General features: G+C 40.0%; 1 protein-coding gene across 3 annotated transcripts; it reads right to left on the minus strand.

The window, feature by feature from the left end:
• Positions 1–1,201: 1,201 nt before the first annotated feature.
• rassf8a (Ras association domain family member 8a) lies at positions 1,202–21,840 on the minus strand. 3 transcript variants are annotated; one of them, XM_077516544.1, is made up of 6 exons: positions 21,389–21,840; positions 13,094–13,291; positions 6,460–7,253; positions 6,152–6,349; positions 4,404–4,548; positions 1,202–2,750 (listed from the first exon to the last, which is right to left on the minus strand). In XM_077516544.1, the coding sequence occupies exons 2-6, from the start codon at positions 13,194–13,196 to the stop codon at positions 2,629–2,631; spliced, it is 1,362 nt and encodes a 453-aa protein (XP_077372670.1). In that variant the 5' UTR covers positions 13,197–13,291; positions 21,389–21,840; the 3' UTR covers positions 1,202–2,628. The 3 variants fall into 3 exon arrangements, with proteins under 3 accessions (XP_077372670.1, XP_077372669.1, XP_077372671.1); XM_077516543.1 differs by having other exon boundaries at positions 13,094–13,294; XM_077516545.1 differs by lacking the exon at positions 21,389–21,840 and adding an exon at positions 13,360–13,476.
• Positions 21,841–22,428: the final 588 nt, after the last annotated feature.

The following is a 22,428-nucleotide window of genomic DNA, read 5'->3' on the forward strand; positions in this document are numbered from 1 at the left end:
ACTGTAATTGACCTTTTGTGGTGTTGTATTGTTGCTTTGAATCAAACCCGTGATTTCAAGTCAAGGAGCAGAGGTCACATGACTTCACGCAGTGGAGAGGCAATTCTGTCATCTGCCCATTTTGGCAATTATCCATTTGGATCATTTGGGTCCTCGTCAGCTTTCAGAACTCCCACTTCTCTTATACTATATTATGTTATGTTTTTTAAATAAAGAAAAAAAAAAGAGAAGCTGTGGTCACATAACACATTTGAAAACAATTCATGCAATTTTGGTGACGTTAAGCTTAAAAAAAAAGTTCTACATGTGATTGATTATCCATGATTCACTTTGTATTTTGCAAACTTGACGTTGCTTTTGTAGTTTTCTTCAGCTGGTCTAGCCTCAAATTGCTCATCAACTGTTATAGAAAGTGGCATGTATGTCTGTAAATATCTTTTGTGAATGTACTATGAAATATATGTCTATGTCAATGTTGTAGAAGTCTATGGATTTTAATTTTTTTTTAAAGGAAAAAAAAAAAGATTTCCCTAAGCAGTTGTTGCACATTTTGTTGCTTTACACATTATGCTGTTATAAATTATTGCTGATGAATTGAAAAATAAATATCAAAACTCAACATGGTGTACATGGAGGTCATTTAACAAATCCTGCAGCAGACTTAAAAATATGCAACTAAAAGCAGGCTTACATATTATGTTCAAACCTCACGTCGAGTAGGTGAAATGTAATGTAGTCAAGCAGCTCCAAAATGAAGACGACCGGTCATGCCTGAGGAATGTACAGTAAGCCCATGCTTTGAACTCATGTCATGTGATAGGATGATGATGAAGAGATTACCTCAAATGGAAAAACAAGGGGCCCAGCGGGGGTACACCACTGGTTTACTGTAACATACTTTGCAACTTGATGAATAACTAGATTATTGTGGATCTCCCAGTAATCGGTTGCATGTGGTCCAAATAGTGCTAAATTATGCCCTTGGGGCTTTTAAAACTTTGCACACTCAAGTTAAACTCATATAAGCTTGCTTCCCCACCCCTTCACATTACATATAAAAATTATTAGCGTTATTAATCTTGTCGAGGTCCCATGTTATGTGCAAGGTTTCACCTTAGAGTAAATATCGCCATCTACTGGCCAAAACACAAAACACACTTGCACAACAAACGAGAGAGGAAAAACAAAACAAAAGTTTTTTGTTGTTGTTTTTACGTCTGGCAGACAGTTTTATTGAATCATGCCATTATCATCATCAACAGGTACAACTGTATAGCTGTCAAGGTGGAATAAAAATATGTAGGTACATTGACATCTTGCAAATCTCAAGAGCATTGTAAACAGTGATTACAGCTACATGTCATCACACAAAATGCACACAAGTCGGTTTTACCCTTATTTATAGTTTGATACTTTCATATAAAAAAGGAGGAATTTAAAAATAAGTGTCTGAAAATAAATGCAAATTATACATTGCTATGGTATTTTGTTATGGGATTTGTACAAGTACAAATGACAGATGCTAAGACCACAAAATCAACAGAATTAACTCACCAAATAAAGCAGAAATAATGTTTTGACTGGGTTTAATCTTAATACTGAATGTTTTACAGCAAATAAATGGTGATTACAGTAATAAAGTGGAAAAACTTGTAACCATACCTGCTCTCAAACAGTCTCTAGAAACTATTGGCAAAAAACAGAAATTTTACTCATTGCTGCACTGTGGCACTACTCAAACTACACAAAACGCAGACTTTAATATTGCCAGGTTAGCTTCATGTTCACCCTCATACACTGCCCACCAAATACAATAAGGCACTTTGCTGTGGTTAGCAGCTGAGATACAATCTAACATTAACACATACTTGTTCATTAAGAGCTGTAGCATGCCACAAGTAATTCACTGTAATGTCGGTGCTCTGCACATATATGGCTATAAGAAAATCACAATCATGCGCTCAGAGTTGTCCATCTTTGGCCACATGCGGAAAACATCCCACAAAAAAATAAACAAATACATTTCAGAAGAGAATTGACTTCATGAAACACATATTACGGCATGAATGACGGCACTGCATTCATGATAGAGGGAATACAGTAATTGGCTAGCTGAAGAAAAAATATATACATTTTAAGAGGAAAGAAGTGTACAGAAAGCAACCTATTAATGCATAGTTTTAACAAGTCAGAGTTACAGTAAACTAAATGATAAGTTTTCTTGCATCCTTCATAATTTAAGTCAGTCAGCCGTCAGTAAATATGTTCATTGCATAACTACTAAATGGATATAATTCATTGACTCACATCCATCCTAAAAAGGCCTTTGTTTGGAATTATAGTACCAACAAGAAACCAGTAGAAAGCATTCAGCAGCTACTAACTAGAGTGATTAAAATGACATAGGTTGTATTTTAAAAGATGTCCATTGCCGCTGGGTCCGTGTTTAGAAAAGATTCTAAGTGCATGCCAAACTTCTGTGCCAACAAATCCTTCATGTCAAAGTTTACCAACGCTGTACAATTTGTGTTATTGAGGTATCCTTTCCAAAGATATCCAACTGAAAAGGCTCTGAAGAGAAATGAGCCAATGTGCTAAAATCTCAGGCAGCACGTGTGCAGTGGAGCTTCAAACATAGATGCCCTCCGGGTTGAGACCAGCGCTGAGAGGACTTTTTAAGACCCGTAGATGACTGGATAACGGTTGCAAGGACACGGGACGCTTCAGGGAGCCGGTTAGTGGAACTAAATCTAAAAATGGAAACACAAAAATGTACAATATTTTTATATAAAATGCATTTTTCTGTACAAGTGATAGTGCTCACAAATCTATCTACTCAATGAGAGCAAATTTGACCTGATTTCAGCCACTGCTTGTTTTTTTATTTTATTTTTTTGTATTAGTCTCTAATTTAGGTTTGGTGGTGAGAACATTCCACCGTTTATCTCCCTGATAGCAGAAGCTACACTGAAGCTAATTATCTAAGCTAGCTAGCTAAGAGCTAGCATAAAACAAACAAACAAACATACAAACAAACAAACAAACTTTGGTTTATTAAACATATAAATGCAATACAAAATATACAATAAAAGTGAAAGAAAGAAAATAAAAGTAAAAAAGGAAAATAATTGTTAGTAAAGTCTGAATTTCCATGTTCAAATGGAGTAGGAAGAGGAAGTTCAAGAATTTATCGAGACCTACTGCTCCACTTCTGCACCACTGGGGGGCAGAGCTGAGATACGAAGATGATTTTATAATCTGTTCTTAACATTTACACATGCAGCTGTAAAAGAAGTTTATGGGTAAGAACTAAGACACGTCACCCATCACTTTTATACCTGAAAAATCATCACCATCATCTCCTTTATTTTAGGGCTATACCAGTCCTGATTCTGCCCATTGCCAGCCAAGGACGTCAAAATTGAAAAATCTGTATGTGCGTATATTGCAATATATCTGGTTCTACAGCCATTAATAAATTGGTCATTCATTCAGTTGCAACTTGCTACATTAAAGATCAAAATTGATGTGTGACGATGTCAGAGCAACAGCGACAACTGCTTCCAACAAAAAGAGCCGTGGACAGTGAGTCTCATGTTAAATTCACACACAAGATCTAATCTGGCAGTGTTTAACCTCTGCTACGTCTCCAATGCTGACTGAGTTGGGAAGAAAAAAATAGCCTAATATGGTTCGTGTATGAAGCGCTTGTGTGTCAGTTCAGTGATTGAATGGTGACCAGCGCAGTGTACTCATAAGTCAGACTGGATATACTCTGCTTCCCTATGACCCGGTACAGGATAACTGGTAGATAATGAATGGCTGTTTCTTATATCATTAAGCAGACTTCATCCAGAAAGATGAGTAATGGAAATAAACCTTCATTTGGTTGAACCCATGTAATTGAATGCATCTTCCCTCGTTTTCAGCTCTTGTGGAGGATGACAGAGCTGTGGTCTGACGAGCCCTCTGCAGAAAGTGCAGAGTGTGTCATAGAGGATGTGTGCATGTGTGAGGGGGGCTCAAGAGGCGAACAGAAGGTAAATGAAGGACTTGAAGTCAGCTCTTCCGGCTGTCGGCATGGAGACTAAAAGCGCTCGCTCCTTGCTGTGTAAATCGCTCCCACGGAGCACTATTGCTGCTTAAAGCGCTTGTACTCTCACATATGATTACACTACAATGCATGCCTCAGGTCAGACCTATTCAGATGGTCAAACATCAGTGAGCCTTGCATCACTAACTACATACCATTTACCACAAGTCTGCTCTCTGACATTTAACCGAACAGTGGTCGATATGACATAATGTCGACAGCTCTAATTATTCATTGCATGTGCTTTACAGAGAACAGCTGCTTTATTTACCAATGTATAGCTACCAATTAAATAAGAAAAGGACATTACCAATAATACGATTGCTGCTTGTACTTTCGTCCTCTGCAGGTTCAGCCGGTAGCACTGTGACCTTGGTGCCAGTTTGCTTGATGAACTGCTGCAGGTTAACCTGCCTCAGCTCCTTGGTTAACTGTTCCAGCTCATGCTGCATGTCCTTTAATAAAACAGCATATTATCATGAGGATACAGAAATAGAAAATAATACACATCTTATGAGATTAAAGGAACATGAAACATAGCCTGCATATCCCTATTTTTTGGGTAGAAAATCACAGAGTACCATTCTGGGCTGTGAGAGAGAATTTATATTTTCTGTCTCCAAGTTGAAAGCATCAAACAATCCAATTGGGGCAACTCTATCCTCATAACTTCAGAATAGATAGAGCGAAGCATATGGTTGCATAATTAGCCACCATAAACAGTACAACAATACAATCCCAGGAGCTATGCTAATTTTCTCCATATTGATACTGATGCACAAAATGGGCAAGCGTGGTTGGACCATTTTGAGGTCATTGCTATCAAGTACTTACACACCTAATTCTTCTGTGGTCAGTCATACTGGAAGAGAAAAAAGCACTGAAAGCATAACTGTCCTAAAAGTCAGGTTGTACATCCCAAATCTTATTTGTTTAATGCAAGGATTAATTAATATGTGTCTAGAGACTTTTCGTCTGTATTATCACCGTGGAGCAGTAACTTTAATAGAAGGTCTGCCGTTTTTTTCAATTGGTGGCAACATAACTGAGTTTGTGTAGTATTGAAGCCATAATGACAATATACAGAGGTGCCTTGAGAAGTTTGATTCATTCTGACTGTGACTATTCTCTAGTTAACTTATGTATGAAATGTGCTAAAACAGTCTTGCCTTGCTCACTACTCAAAACACTCACCTGTATCGCAAATCATCTTTCCCCATTAAAATGAATGTAAACACCATTAATGGGGAAGTCAACACCCCCAACAATAATATGTTATATGTGACTTCACTAGTCTAAACATTACATTCTGATTAATATTACATTTGTGCAGTAACAGCTATGAAGCAAAATCCATCCATTTTTATGCATCTCAGGGGGCTGCAATTTTGCAACTTGCTGTCGACTGAAGATGGCATCACAGTTGTTCAAGGTCAGGCAACGACCAATCACAGCTCACCTGTTCTCTGAAGATGAGCTGTGATTGGTTGTTACCTCAGACTTGAGCAACATTACTGTCACCTTCAGTCAACAGCAAGTGGCAAAATGGGCGCCCCATTAACTCATATTCCACTAACACAATATTAACCAAAATACCATATTTAGAACAGTGGGGCTGCACAGAACATATAGTAAAGAAAAAAATAATAATATCAATGATAACCGTTGGCATATTTGTTAGCATAAAGCTAAGTGGACTTTGCTTAGAGAAAGCTACGCAGCGGTTTTACATATACACAACACGAAATTGCCATTGTTCTGCTCTTGTCTAAATTTTGTGCTTGCCAGTCAAAGCAAAAAAAATAAATAAATAAAAAAAATAAACCTATCACAAAGACCAAGTATAGAATGAAAAATGTGTGCCATAAATATAAAACAAATAAAAACGGCAAGTATGACAGTAATGGTGTTCTTGTGCCACACGTAACCATTCCACTGTGTAAATTAGTCAACTGTGTGCCGGTTTTGACCTTGAAATGTCATAAATGGAGGAAAAAAAAATACTCTGTTGGTCATATAACACTCAAGCGGGCAGTGAAATTCATAGATTTGTCTCACCTGTAGCTTCTTGCTGCTTTGCCCCAGTGACCTGTCCACAGCTCTGCAGCTGCTCTCCATCTGGACAGCTTGTCTCTCTTGTGCTTTCAGTTCTGCTTTGACTCGGAGCACTTGAGCTCGAGCCTCTGCCTCATTGAGCCACTCGGTCTCCTGACGCTCTCTTTGCAGACGCATCTCCTCCAAACCGCTTTCTACGACCTGACGGCAAACAAATAACAAAAAGGCCACAATTCTTGAGCATATATATTACACAAGTCAAAAAGTAGCTTTATTTTCTTCATTTGTTTTTAGCCTACAACGAAACACACCTGCACCATCGCCAGCTTCTCTTCAATCTCCTTTTCGCAACCCTGCAGACGACCACGCAGCTCTTCCAGCCTCTCTTCCAGTTGCCGCTCACTCTCCAGCTCAATCTGCAGCTCTGTGGTCCAAAATTCCTCCTCTTCCATCTCCACCTCGGTCTTCCTCAGATGCTTCTCCAGTCTCAAAATCTCCTCCATCAGACCCCCACCCGAGTCCCCGCCGCAGCCTGGAGCTCGTCCCGCTCGCGCCTCGGCCCAGGCTTTGAGCTCATCTTCGTAAACCTCCAGTTTCTTCTCCAGCACGCTGAGAGTTTCTCTCTGAACGCCCACCAGTCGAACCAGGTCCTCCATGCGACAGGCCCACAGGCCACGGGATGCACTCCCAGTGGCTCCTCCAGCATGATGGTGAGTCCCGCCGTTTCCTAGATGGAGTCTCCTTTTGGCCTCAGCTTCGCTTGGCCGCCCGCCGTTCAGTATCTCCCTTAGACCTCGGGGCGCTCCTGTAAAGGTGAGAGACTTGCGCCGAGGCTCGCGGCGACAGAGGGAGCGATCATTGGGATGGTGAAGCTTTGCGAGCGGGGGGAGGCTCTGTCGGTGAAAGCCGCGTTCGGGCCCCCTCAGAGGGGGCCCTTCTGAAGGGGGGCGCTCAGTCAGGGAAGGGCCTGTGCGAAGCAAAATCAGCTGGACATCGCCTGCGTATTGACCCCACGTATTCAGAGAGGCAACTGGGCTCTCGTGAGGGGCGAGATGACGCTCGGTGTCCCGCCATTTTTCTACCAGCGTGTATCTCCCAGTCCGACCTGCCAGCAACACAATACAGAACTGCTTTAAAAGGTACTTACTTGCTAATGCAAGCACACATCGAGTTCCTCCACATGTTGACTCGGTTCACAAGCATATTACGTTCCCCTTCATCTAACCATTAGTGTGGAATTTAAACAGAAGGGCCAAAACATGCCTTGTGAAAATTAAACTGCACTAAAAAACTAGCCACCAGAGGGGGCTAGAACTGCACAAATGGAAATCAACCTGACTTTTTTTTTTTTTTTTTACAGATGTGCTGCTTTTAATATTGTGACATAACAACGATGATATACGTTGTGGCAGTTGTAATATTGTGATATCACGATATTGCCGTTATCATTACAGTTACCCTAGTTATAAATGTATGAATTTAAAGCACTATGACTTTAATATGACTTTAATAAGTATAGGCTTCTCCTTTCTCAAATGGGGCAATCTTGCACGGTTGCTGGAAAAGCCATCAGCTGGGTGATACTGCCCTCTAATGGATTATCTGTGCAATGCATGTGTCAGATCACATACGTCAGGGTTTTAATGGGGGGAAAAAAATTATACTCCTGAAATAGAGGGCTCAAAATGTCTTGTATTTATTAATATGATACATTTGGCTTTATAGGGTTAATTAATAGTGGGAAATGTTCTTTCTGATTTTTGGAAATACTAATATGTTTGATATGTCTGTTTCTTATTATATTTATAAATAGGGATGTAATGATGTCCAAACATCACGATCACAATATGAAGGTCACAATACGATAATTATCACAATATTGTGGGGAGGTTGGTGATACAAAAAAAAAAAAAAAAAAAAAAAAAAAGGTCACTATATTTAAAAAAAATAAATAAATCTCACACTAAAAAAAAACACACACAATATTGTGCTTTTGTACATGACAGCAATGCATATAAACAACTTAAAATCTCACTTTATATTATATAGATTTGTATCCACGAGGACAATAGGACTTAAAAAGAGATGAGCTTTCAATTCTTTATTGTCACATGGACAAAATATAGGATGGAAAATTAGCACTGCTCAACACCACGTCACAAAGCATTTGTGTTAAAAGAAAAGGAAAAAGGCGGAGGAGGGGGCTCTGCTTTGTCAGCTTGGCAGGGGAGAAAGGGATGAGTCATACTTTCCCTCCTCCAACTCTACTTGTGGGAAGTGATGTCAATACAGTCTGCTCAAGCGCTTCTATTCCTCACGCAGCCATATGGGGATGGGGGGGTTGCTGTTTGGGAGAAATTGCCAATAAAGCCGTGATGACCCGACTGAATCTCAGCAGGAGCTTCATGTAGAGGCAGATCATCTAATAAATGTGTGTTTTTTTTGTTTTTTTTTAACAAATAAATGGGTTGATGAGTGTTTTACAAGATACTTTTCTGCACATTCACTGTACTTTGTTTCATACTGAAGGAAAACAGTTTGTTTTATATCACTTGGCCTTGGGCAACCAAACGATATTAACCATTCTCATTCAGCAAAAAGCAATTTACTAAACACTGGCGTTTTCAGGTATTAGTGTGGCTGCGTTGTGAGACATCAACCAGTGATTATAACTCTTCGCTTCTTTAAAGGGATAGTTCGGATTTTTTGACATGAATCTCTATTCCATCCTCACCTCCAGTGTGTGCGATCATCACTGACTTACCCCGACAGCGTTCTGTGACGCGAGTTCTGGTCCGGTGTTGGACGAGAGGAAAATAGTCCAGCAAGCTGGCTGGGTCACCTAAAGAAAGCGTTTTTTTCTTCTAAAAACAATTTGCAAAACAGTGATACATTTTGCACGCTAAACTCCTTTCTGAAAAAAGTCAGACGCCATTACCGCCAGGCACTACTTTTCTGTTCGATCTTATCACTGCACGGCGCCCCGCATGCATGATAGACGCATACTAATCTACAAGTTGTTTGTCTTTTCGAATCCGGAAGATCAGCGCGATCAGCTGTCTGCAGCGCGTTGATTAGCTGACGCGCAGTGATACGAACGAACAGAAAAGTAGTGGCCGGCGGTTATGGCGTCTGACTTTTTTCAGAAAGGAGTTTAGTGTGCAAAATGTATCACTCTTTTGAACACAAATTGTTTTTAGAAGAAAAACGCTTTATTTAAGTGACCCCAGCCAACTTGCTGGACTATTTTCATCTCGTCCAACACTGGACCAGAACTCATCTCACAGAACGCTGTCAGGGGTAAGTCAGTGCTGATCGCACACACTGGAGGTGAGGATGGAATAGAGATTCATGTCAAAAAATCCAAACTGTTTTTTTAGCATGCGAGGGCAGTGAGTGCAAGTTATGGAAAATCTGTGTTGTTAAGCCTATTCCCCATTCTGTGTTTCTGTTTTATTTTACTCTCTCAATTACTTGGATAGTATGTTGAAGTAACACAGTTTTGTTTGCAAGGTTCACTGTTTGTGTAAACCGACAGAACATGACTGCAATGCTTAAAAACATTCCTTCAAGCAGCTCTGTTGTGACGGCGAGCTAAATCTCTGCTTTGGCAGGCTGAGCATGAAGTTTCTTCATACACAAAAACAGTAATCCAAAGATAATGAAGTGAGCTATAATGATTAAAAAAAAAAAAAAAAAAAAAAAGGATCAAGAAGATATTTACAAAAAGTATGGTGTGCAAGTAAATTATGTCTCCTAAGCTGACAGGGCACTTGTAGCCACATTCCAATACAGTTTCACTGGGTGTAAAATTATGATAAGAGTGTGGATTATCAACATACTGTCGTATCACAAGCACACAGAGTGGCTAAGACTTGGAATTACATACAATATGGAAGTTTACCATTATATTCCATGGCAAGAGTAGAGTAGAACGACGACCTAACAAATAAAGGACTGCTGTTTTTCTTATTCTCATTAAAATACCGGTAGATAAAGTGGTATTTCTATAGACTATTACCGGTAATTTAAATCCCCTTTAAGTTGGAAGTGTAAATAAACAACGGTAAACAATTTGTTGACAGGCTAACTGACAAACATTTGCAAATATGAACATGTAGACATTTGCAAACGTCAAGGAGGCTCTCACTGTCTCACGTAAATGTGGGTAGTCAGTTTTTGGTTTGTGCCCCTTTATCTGTGGTCCTCGTAACAAGCCTCACCCACATTTGTTTGTAGCCTCACACAATGCAAACATCAATATGAAGGAGGAGAAAAAAAATAAATCACTGTACCTCGAAGATGTCATAACTTGTTACAAAGGCTTGTAGCACCCTATAATTTGATCTTTTCCTAAAAAATATAATCAATAATACCTGAAAATATCATAAAATGTGCACTTAACTCGATCAAAAACCTAATACAATCAATCAAGTAACAAAGGGGGAAAAAAAATCCCGATGGAAGCCTTGTTAAAATAGTGGTTTTGTGCAAATTGTGCAGGAGTTTTCATAAGGGCCAATATATGGGAAGAATAGGTCGGTATTAGGTAATACATGCCTCTTTGAATTGCATGGGTGAACCTCATAGTGGGGTTAAACTGTCGTCAGCATGTGACATTTTCAAAATGTGTGGATGTCATAAAAGCCAAAATATTTTGTCTTCCATCAATCTGTGATCTTTACCATCTAACTTGCACATTAACATCAGAACAACTCTCAAATTCACTCAAAAAAAAGAAAGAAAAGAAAAAAGATTGCTCTGGAAAGTAGACAGCTATCAGCGATAGAAGATAAAGGGGTAGAGAATGTACTACAGATGTGGTCCAACTTTACAACTGCCATGCAGAAACCATTAACCATTCAAAGACAAGACTGTTTGAAAAAATGTTTCAACTGTCTTAAAACTGTACGATAACACAGAGACCATTTGGCTTTGCTGAGCTTTATATCATATTCTTTTTTTTATCAGCTGAACATATTTGTAGAATAGAAGGGGCATTCGTTTGTGATTAAACTTTGAAAAACATTCATCTGTCTTAATGGTATCAGCTCAAACAGTATCAATCCCACTCACCACTACAGCAGGTGTAATGGATATCTCAGCCCTGTCACAGCACACTTGGTGCTCTTTTGTTGTCTTTATGTGTACCGTATTTTGGCTTGGAAACAAAAGAACAAACACAATGTTTTTGGTCTCCTTTTGGATATAAGAAAACAGTAGGAGTGGCATAGCTCAGGTGGTAGAGTGTCAGGCGCCCAAGCTGAAGGTCGTTAGTTTGTTCCTCAACACTGTGTAACTTTTGTTGTACTTTGTATTTATTTATTTATTTTTTATTTTTTTAAATAAACTAGTAACATTTTTGTGAAAATTGTGAAATTTACTTACAATTTCTGACTGAAAAATCATTAATAGGGTTTTTTTTCATGGGACAGCCAACCTTTCTCAGACACAATAAAAATACTTTGGGGTATAGCCACTAAGAATGCATTGCGTCCGGTAATAGCGCGAAATATTGCACCACAACTGCACCTGCAGTCTGCACCCAGTTACCCACCTATTCACTAAGGATATTCCTCTAATCATATACCGGCGCAAACATGCCCACAAAACTGACAGCTTGGAGCAAATTTGCACCTGATTTACCACACATGGCAATGGATTTGCGCCAAGAACATGGTTGTTATAGTAACAGTTGCAAGAAAGATGACATTATCAGAAAACGAGGTTGGACCGAGATCGTTTTTTCGAAATACAGTGTTCCCTCGTTTTCCGCTGGGGTTAGGTTCCAAAAAATACCCGCAATAAATGAAATCCGCGAAGTAGTTAGCTTTATGTTTTACAACTCTTATAAATGTTTTAAGGCTCTAAAATCCCCTACCACACAATTTAGACACTTTTCTCATTGAGGCATTTACATGTTCTCACATTTCTCTCTTGTTCAAACATTGATAATGTTCAAAATTTTATAAAATGGGTATATTACTGCAAAAAAATATGCAAAATTGCACTTAAAAAAAATTCGCGATACAGCGAGACCGCGAAAAGTGAACCGCGTTATAGCGAGGGAAGACTGTATATTTTCAGAGGTTGGCGTGGCCGTACAGTATGCATCTGGCACGTAAAAATGATCGTAAATTACCTCCCCGCCATTGCCGATCAGCCCGGGTTACGTTATGTGTCCTAAACCAACACAGTGAAATTTCTCTCTCTCTCTATCTCTCCTCTCTGCGTGATCCGCCAGAGAACGACGGTGCACCGTGCCATGCACTGCTGTCATGATGCCGGGATCGAGGTTGTGCCAGGTTAATACATGCTTTCCAAAAACATTATTTGCGTCACGCAAACCCGGTGTGTCTATTTGCGCTGGCGTTAGTGAATTAGACGATGCGTATCGAGTCATTTGCATTGGGGTGGGCATATCTTGCGTCAAATGTATGCAAATTGCCTAATTTACATAAACACAAATAACACTGGCGCACCCTGATGCAATCTGGTTGGCCGCGCACTTAGTGACGGATTTCCCCATCTGCGTGTGTTCAGTGAATTAGACGCTCCTGGATTGCTCTATTTTTACCAGTTAGCGCGGTGCAGGGGCGACCCAAACCTTTAGTGAATAGGCCACTTTGAGTACAATTTACTCAGAATATTTTACTCTCTTTCAAGTGTAAATTTTACTCTGTTTAGGGTGGGACCAAATAGACTGTTTAGAGCAAAATTTACTCTACAGAATTTACTGTGTAGTCGTCAGTATCGTGTGATTTTTTTTAAGTACCCTTCAAAAAGCTGTGCTGGAAGTTAACCAACCATGAGCACAGAAAATGCTCATATTCACACTTATATGGGCAATATATAGTCTTCAAATGTAAGATGATGCTATAGTACCCAAAAGAAAAAAAACAACAACAACATGAGCATGAATAGAATAGGCACAGCTTGTCTTACCTATCGCCTGAGCCAGAGCAATCACCACTTCCTGGCAGGTGGTCGCTTCAGTAACCCCACACACGACCCTTTGAACTCCATCCACCCAGACCTTGAGCTCCATTTTGGGTCAAAAGTGACAAGTCTTACTGTGACGTGTTGGCCCCAACATTCTTGAAGACATCAGATGCGCAAGGGCAGCTGAAGCCCTTCTGGCTGCTTCTTGGGAAGGAAACACAAGAGGAAACAGGAAGCAGACAGTGAGGATGTGCTCAAGGATCGCTTACCTTAAAGTTGAACTGTCTCAAATCGTTGTTATTTGGTACATCATGCTACTAACAGTTGCTCATTGTGAAAATATTGAGTCCACTCATCCCCTTCATTTGTCATGCCAAGACCATCTGGCCGTAACACTGTTGTTTTGCACTTAATAGGTACGTCGTGTCTACTGAGATGCAGGAAAACAGTGCCAGTAGACATTCCCTGGCTCAGATCCTGCTTTTGTAAGAACTAGGAAGCCATGAGGACGGAGGAGGAAAATTATGTGTGTGACATAACAGAGAATGAAGCAGCATGAAAATGTTTGCTTGAAAAACAGGAAGGTAGACCCAGAGGGATCACAATTCAAGGAAGTGACGAATGCTTTTGTTTTTGATGCCACTATTCTTTGAGTTACACTAATTAATCCCTACTGCTCATCTCAACACGCACAAGCTATGATGCAAGTACGTATAACAAATTGATAGTGATAACTCACTATATTTACTCTAATATGCTAATTTGTAAAGTTTTTGGAATAATTGTAAAATTGAGTATTTTTTTAAATATACTCAAGTAATGATTTTGAGTACTTTTACTTGATTCATAGTGTAAAAATGTTCTTGAGTACATTTTTTGGCTACACCTCTGAGTATCACTAATCTTTCAGAAACCATTGAACACAAACACAGACGCTCAACCAACTGGTGAATAACATTAACAGCTTTATAAAGCATGTGTTATGTTACATGAAGGTCAGTTTCCAACATAATGTGACGTATGACACACTCATCTACCGCGAGGGACTCCACTTCAAGGACGTTGTACTCTGAGAGAATGAATGGTATAGCTTTATGGCACAACGCCAGATTCTCAAATGGTCGCTTTGTTCACTTCACAATCACACTCAGGCCTGGTCTAAGCACAGCCACAACCCAGTACAAGGTAACATTTGGAAGGGAGATGATAAAATAGAATTAAACAGTGTTGTTGGTGTCAGTTATCACAGGAGGCATTTTTGTGCAGCTAACCAATTATTGATTGTTGGAAGTTTCGATGATATGTGAAATTGATTGCTAATTGTGCCTTACATCAACTCAGACTAAAATTGAGCGCAGAGCTCGCGCTGTTGTTTTTAAACTTGTTTGTGGCATCAAGGAAGAAAAACATGACATCAGGTCATGTTTATACTTGAATTTGAGAATATTGAGAATATTTAGGGATACATAAGAAAATCCACTATAGTGAAGCCATGATAACCGAACCACAATGTAGCAAACTGTACATGTTAAAATAAAATGACCTAAATTTAGCCTTAAAAAAATCACTTCATTCCTTTGTTTAACCAGATAAGAAACTCATTGAGATTAAAAATAAAAAAATAAAAAAAATAAAATAAAAAAATCGGTTTTCCAAGAGTTACCTGCCCACAGGGGGCAACAAAAACATATAATTGTTACAACAACTTAAGACAAACAAGTAAAGTGCTGCACGATATTGGAATAACATGCGATATGCGATATAGTTGTTGAATATCGTGATATTGATATTATTGCGCTATTTAACCTAAAAAAATAACATTTTTTTTTCATGTGGTAAAATAAGCAAGTTCAATGTCTTCTTAAGGCCTCAGTATACTTCTGCGTTACGGCGGAGCTCCGTTTGTGCGTTTGCCTTCAAACTGGTGCACAATACACATCATAATACACATCTGCTGTATTTTCTCTCCAAGTCGGGCTGTCGCTACGGCTGGGACGCCACAGAGTGGAGATTCCTCTGCATTTTATGACCAATTCAGGAAGTTCAATTCAATTCAGGAACACGAAACAGAGCCGGGGGGAGAGTAGGCTCATCACCGTAGCAATTATTTAATGCCAATTTGCACCGGTGTCGGCCGTAAACTCGCCAAAACACAACAGCTACGTGCTTTGCGAACACAGGTTTTTGTTTTTTGTTTTGCCTCTCGTCCCACGCACATATCCACATGTACAGCCGTGGTCTCCGGGCAGGAAGTGGATTTGCGCCGCCAAACACAGAAACTTCACGGAAACTATGGGCAGTAGGCGGGGGACACCAAGGACTGGTTGCCAGCCAATCGCAGAACTCCTCAACATACTATCAATAAAGTCAATGAATTTGCTAAAACTTTTAAAACAGTCACATTTCCCAATAACGTTTGTTTCACGTTCCTTTCCAATAGCCTTGAACTCTCCAAGCGTAATACGTTCAGGCAGGTTCAAATCCTTTTGTAACGTATTCTATACTGCCGCTTCAACTTCACCAGACAAAGTGTGTGCTGCTTCTCAAAAGTTAACAGGAATAGACAGCACTTGGGTATTATTATCTCCCATTATTGCAAGATGGAAACGGCTAGTTCAAATGAGACAAGCGCAGTGCACCCAATAATTACAAGAACCACCAAATTGAAATAATGTACTATTTGTGTCAAATAAAAGGATGGAAATTTGGGGAATGTTTATTTTTTATCTGGTTCATCAATTAATTGAACCCCCCCCCCCCCCCAAAAAAAAAAAAAAAAACAGTTGCCATATTACATATAGCAGCTCTAAAATTGAAAAATGTGCAGCTAATTTATGTGATTGGTATCAGAAGCGGTATCGGCCAATCTCACTCATGGATGATCGTATCAGAAGCGACAATATAAAACCCTGATCGGAACAGCTCTAAATCCAACTTAAAGGTGAGTGTTATTTTGTGTTTTTTGTTTGTTTGTCCATCCATCAAAATCTTATGTGAAACTGGTCCATGTTGCAAAAGAGTACATACAATACTATAAGTAAAACAAAAAGGTATGAAAACTCAAATAAATGGATTGTTAACATTATCCATCATTGATCGTTATAATTGCTTTCCATATATTTATTTTTCATTAAAACTAAACTAATTTGATATAACTGTGGCTCACACGACTTACACAATAGTTAGTGAGTATATCGACGGTGTGACTTTTTTCATTACACCGGTTGAATTCAGAGTTTTTGTCCTAAATTTAGGCTTCAAATAAGAGCCATAAAGGATAAAGGTCATATTTTTCCTGCAGGCACCCAAAACACAGTAACAAATTTATAAACATCTTTTTCCCTTCAAGGCCCCGATACAAAGCAGCCTTTGAGGATTAGAAGAAGTGAGGGAGAAGGAGTGGGGGGAAAAACAAAACTAAAAAATGTATTGACCCAGTGAAAGGTTAAAAGAAACACAATTTTGCTCACCCTAAAAATGTAATGAGCTAATTTACAATCAGTTTCACACATAAACGTCAGACACATTACGTTTAGATTCATAAAAAGAAAACCTGACGACCCGAGCAGAGCTTTTCAGGGCAGAGAGCCATCTTACGCCGCACGCTCAAAGCCACAGTCTGGGGAGATGCCCACTCGCTGATTTGTGCTGCTCATCTAAGCCAGAGAATCATTTCATGAGATTGAAGATGGCTTAAAATGCTTTGATATGATCAGCCGCAGCAAACATGTAAACCCTCGTGAACAAAAGTGCTGTTGACTCAAGATGAATTCCTCTGAAAGCACAGAGATGTGTGCCGTGTGCCTGCCCGTGACTAACCTCCAGGTCGAGTTGGCCAGGGAAAAGGCTTCAACTGGCGACTGCTGTAAACAAACTACCATATGCTAGCGTGGGTGTTTCATAGTGGCTTACGTAGTGCTGAAAAACACCCCAAAGAGAAATGCTAAAGGAGACTTTAGTGCAGGAGCTTAACACTTGCACTGGTCCTTCCAGGGATTTACAGAAAATGAAGCAATCACTAAATGACCTGGCAATAGTACAGTTAAAAGATTGCCGCTCTATCACGAAGGTTTTATCGGAGCTAAACAAAACACAACCTGGAGTGAGATCAACTCAGGAGGAGGGCTGTTTTGCAACCAAATGAACCAAACACAAGACTGCTCTCAAAAAGCAACTCTGCAAAAGCTAAATACAGTCTTGGTTCTGTTTGACTTTGAGAGGGGTATTATGGTTAATTGGAATGTTCATGGAACACATCTGACACACGGGAGTACGTCATACTGCTGACAGTTTTTAACAATGGGCCGTTTCTTACAAGCTTGATTGAATGCTGCAACTTTCAACCCATTTTCTTTGCCTGTGGTGCAAGTGTGGTTTACACTTTGTAATCAGAAACAGATCCTTTGTGAAATGGTGAGCAGAAAAAAAAAGAGAAAAATGTACAGTACGGTAGTTGAAAGTTCATACTGTCTTCAAAGCTATAGCCAAGAGGAATCTGAACAGTGAAATGTTCGAGTCACGTGGATAGTTATGCTGTGCAATCACTAGTTTTGAAGCGGTGGAAGCAGACTGAATTTTAATCATTGGAAGCAACTAGGGGTACGCTTATCGATCGATTGGTCGGCCGAATAATGGGCCCCGATTTGGTTTGGTGTGCTCAGTGGTCGACTTGTGGATGTTGTGATGGTATGTCGTATGATATGGAATCCCGTCATACCGACTATGTCCAGAGAAAAAAGGTAAGTGGTGGACGAATATGTGAAATTTGAATTCACATGTATAACGGAGCACGGTAGTCGAGTGGTTAGCACGTCCGCTTCCCAGTTCTGAGGTCTCCGGTTCGAGTCCAGGCTCGGACCTTCCTGGGTGGAGTTTGCATGTTCTCCCCGTGCCCGCGTGGGTCTTCTCCGGGTACTCCGGTCTCCTCCCACATTCCAAAGACATGCATGGCAGGTTAATTGGGCGCTCCGAATTGTCCCTAGGTGTGCGTGTGAGTGTGGATGGTTGTTCGTCTCCGTGTGCCCTGCGATTGGTTGGCAACCAGTCCAGGGTGTCCCCCGCCTACTGCCCAGAGCCAGCTGAGATAGGCGCCAGCAGCCCCCGCGACCCTTGTGAGGAATAAGCGGTCAAGAAAATGGATGGATGGATGTATAACGGAGCGTATGGCGTTCCACAGGGTTCAATTCTGGGGACTCTGGTGTTTTCATTGTATCTGCTGCCCCTGGGTTCCGTCTTATGAAAACAGCAGTGGTTGTTTTAAAGTGCTCTATAAATATTGAGTTGAATTGACTATGGGAGTAATCATCCTAACTGCATGATTTGCAATGCCAAGTTGAGCAGTTCTAGTTCAGCACAACCAGCTATAAAACCCAAACCCTTCAATAAAGAAGGGTTTAGTGAATGTGCATAGAAAACTGGTGGGGTTCAGTACCCCAAACAAGGTTAAGCACCACTGGGTTAAACACTTTCTCTCATATTCTCTGTTACTGATACTTCTTCTGTAATGTATCCAATTGAAATGGACCCACATGGACTGGCATTTGTGTACCACTGACAACCGCAATCACTGAGTTCAAAAGGAAAAGATAAGGGCCGTTCTCATCAACAAGTATGCCAGCAGAGCCTGCTTTGAATGCCCTCTACAAAGAGTAAACAATGGAGCACATCGCAAAGACTGTACCCAAAAACGGGCCTTGATCCTAAAGAGCCAACGCTGATAACGTCCTGGGTATACATTCCTAGCCTGTGAGAATGCAACAGCGCATGACTAAAAGATAAGGACGCTATGGGAAACCGTTCTCTCTGATCTTGATGGTGAGGTCCTATGTGGCAGTCAGGAGCCATGGCAAGGATGGGAAACTGGTGGCCCACAGGCCGCATGTGCAACCACGTCGACTTCGCTGAGTGGCCCCTTGATTCATTAAAAAAAAACAAAAAAACCTTCTCATGAAAAATGTATATTGGATCTTTAGAATATATATATATATATATATATATATATTATTTTTTTTAATTAAAAAAAATGTTTAGTGGAGGTTTATCAGTGTATATTGAAAATGTTTTTGTTTGGACAACAATTAATAACAGTTGGAGAAAACACTGACTGGTTAGGAAGTACGAGGTCCTATGTGGCACTGTAGTAGCGCAGATGAAAAATTGTGGCCCCCTCCATCATTGAAGTAGTGATCCCTGATCTATGGAATAAAAACTGTTGTTTTTTTTCCCATCTTTTAAATTTATAAAAACGTTCATAAGACTGTAAGATAGATAGACGGACTGACGGATTGAGTTTCAATGAGAGCAGTGAAGTGCACACTGCACACACTCGAAAATGGATCTGAAAGTAGAGGACGTCTCTGTCTTAACACTGAAATCCGTTGTCTGTGAAAATGGAACACACAAGCCACGTGTTTGAAGTATTCAGTTTGAGCATGCACGAGTGTGTCACAACCAAAACAACAATGGTGCTTCACAGTACTCTTGTAGCGCTTGAGCTGATAAAGTTTCACCATAATGGCATTACAAATAATTCGAAAACCCACTCAGTTCTCACAAGAACGACAGACTGCCTTTTGCCTGAAGTCAGCTGGGTTTGGCTTCAGCTTAAGTGTTGTAGAAAAGAGTCTCTATCTGTAGTCTCTACATGCATGTCATTACAGCCAAATTTGCCGTAATGAAGATTTTCACGTTTTAAACTATATTAAAACTAGATTTTGTGTGTTGTTCCAATATTTAAATTTATGCCTTTGAGGGTAAACCCTAAACGTACCCCTGCCTCTCGAGTTGGTCGGTATTAAAAACTATTAGGCCCTGAAGCGGCCTCCTCCACTTAAGATGTCAACGCTGGCAGTGACTCGAACATCTGGATGGCACATTTGGCCAGGCAATAATTCTGCTTTTGTTTCCGTGCCATATGCATCGCTCACTTGCCAGCTTTGAAGAGGCAGCAGGGACACAGCAGGGCAGCGAGAGGCCCCTGGACAGGCTTTAAATGTTACAGTACTGTGGTTTGTCATATATCATCTGGTGTTGAAGCACACGCTTGGGCTAAACATTTATGCGGCTAAAACTGTTCCATTACAGACCCTGTTAAAAGATTTTAAAATATTTTTTTCAGCATGTCTTTCATTTATTAATTAATTGTTAACTTCTTTTAAAATAATAATAATTAATAATTATTAATAATTTAATCATTTTTGCTATCCTTTCATCGGGTATATATATTAGGAATGGCCGAGTACCGAGACTAGGTATTGCATCGGGCCAATACCGCCCTTATTTTAAGGTATCGGGTACTCGTGGAGACTACTGATCCTTAAAATAAGTGCTCTCTGTAGTAGTTGCCTCTATACTATAGCAGTTTGAAACATTGGCGAATCATCATCTGCAATTCTGCATCACAAACAAAGGACTTTGTTCAAAATTTTTGTCATTGTGTCAATTAGAATTTCATATGCTGGCTATATCAGTAAGCTGTATTGGTGAGTGCTGAAAGAGTGACTACTTAAGCTGGTATCGGTATGAAAAAAATGCTGTTAAACATCCCTAATATAGCTACAGAAACCCTGTGTCACGAAATGTGCCCAAAGACAGCACAATTATGGTTCTGAAATGTTTAGTTTATTCCTTAACGGTGTCAGCAAGTTTTCCAGAGATGAGTGAGTGTGTAGCAAGTAGCAACCACTGAGTGTGTACTTGAATAAGGAGTCACGAGCCTGTCACAACAGTGCTGAATTCATATCAGTTAGTTTTGCAAGGCTTTTATCTTTTATCGGTGCATCCAATCCAAAAACTGCATAGATGGCATATTTAAATCAGGTCATAAATTCATTTTGACATACAGTATGTCATGCATAAAACAGTCTGATGACTTTATTAAGTGTATCAAAGTGACTAAAAAGTTTGTTTTTTTCGAAGTACATCTATGAAGACCAAAGATTCCACAGGTTGGTTCTGCTACTGCGCAGTTTGATCTTTTAGTCTGAAATGAGATTCTCTTCCCAAGATTAAACATAGATGAAAAGAAATCAAACAAGGCTAATGGAAGCTACATCACAAGCAGCACACAAAGACTAAAGTAGTTTGTAGAAAACAGATGGATACTTCATTCCAAGTAACCAAACGTGTAACGATATTCATTTTACGAACGTACAGTAAAGTTGAAATAGTTGCTTCAAAGCCTCAATAAACCCTCATTATTGGTGGCTAAATGCAGGAGAAACTGTTGGGAGAAGCTTTTATCAACACAACGGCAATAAGCAACATTCCACTATGATTAGCGCCATGTACTGCTCTTACCTTTATGGCGCAAAGAGGACTCGGCTCACTCACTGTTCCTTTTGCCAAGTGAAGTTTGCAGATGAAACATTCGTAGAGGCAAGAATAGCGCAAATTGTGTCCTTCTTCACCATTGCTCCCAAACGACCCGCGACAAAGTGATGTTGTTCGTTTCGGCGACCAAAACGACAAGGACGTTTGCGCTCCCTGTCCCAAAGTTTGAGTCGGTCCACTCGTGTGCTCGTGTTTTGCTCTCTCGCCAGTGAACTGCGGGGGGAAAAAAAAGCCCCTCTCCCCACACTTGTCTCCTCTCTCCTCCTGCAGGCGCACACATTGCATTGGAAGTGGGGCACCGCAAGGCATTGTGGACCGTTTAAAGGGAGAGGCAACCCGACCACAACTCCCGCATCCAGGGCATCTGGACACGGGGAGCGGGAGCCGGGAGGCGTCCTCAACATCACACCTACTGACCTTCAAGTCACCGCGCCTCACCTAAAGACACAAGCTACGAATCCTTTGGGAAAACGCCCCCCCTCCCCCCATTAAAGAAAAAGGGGATGTTCAAAGGTTTCGATAATCAAAGCAGCACTTGTAAAAAAAAAAAAAAAAAAAAAAAAAAAAGTGACTGTATTAGTTTTAAGTAGTAATAACTCTGCTCATCACTAGATGGCAGACATCGCTATTATAGCACTTGATCCAACAGAGAGAAAAAGAGGGTACACCATGATAAAAAGCACGAAATTGTGTCTTTCAGATAAAATAGGAAGCAGATTAACACACAAAAAAAAAAAAAAAAAAAAAAAAAAAAAAAAAAAAAGGAAAAGAGCAATGATGACAAGACGTTGAATCGGTAAGACTACCGAATGAACAATTCTGAGCTCTTCAAAAAAAAAAAAAAAAAAAAAAAAAAAAAAAAAAAAAAAAAAAAAAAAAAAAAAGGAAGCAGATTAGCCTATATATTCAATGAATTAAAATACATGTGCCTAGAGAATAGAGATGCTATCAGCCTTAAAATATTTCAACCTCAAGTCGTAACTCCAACACGTTGCACAAAGTTAAAT

This window comes from Festucalex cinctus, chromosome 3 (genome assembly GCF_051991245.1).
Source record: "Festucalex cinctus isolate MCC-2025b chromosome 3, RoL_Fcin_1.0, whole genome shotgun sequence".
Lineage (NCBI taxonomy): Eukaryota > Metazoa > Chordata > Actinopteri > Syngnathiformes > Syngnathidae > Festucalex > Festucalex cinctus.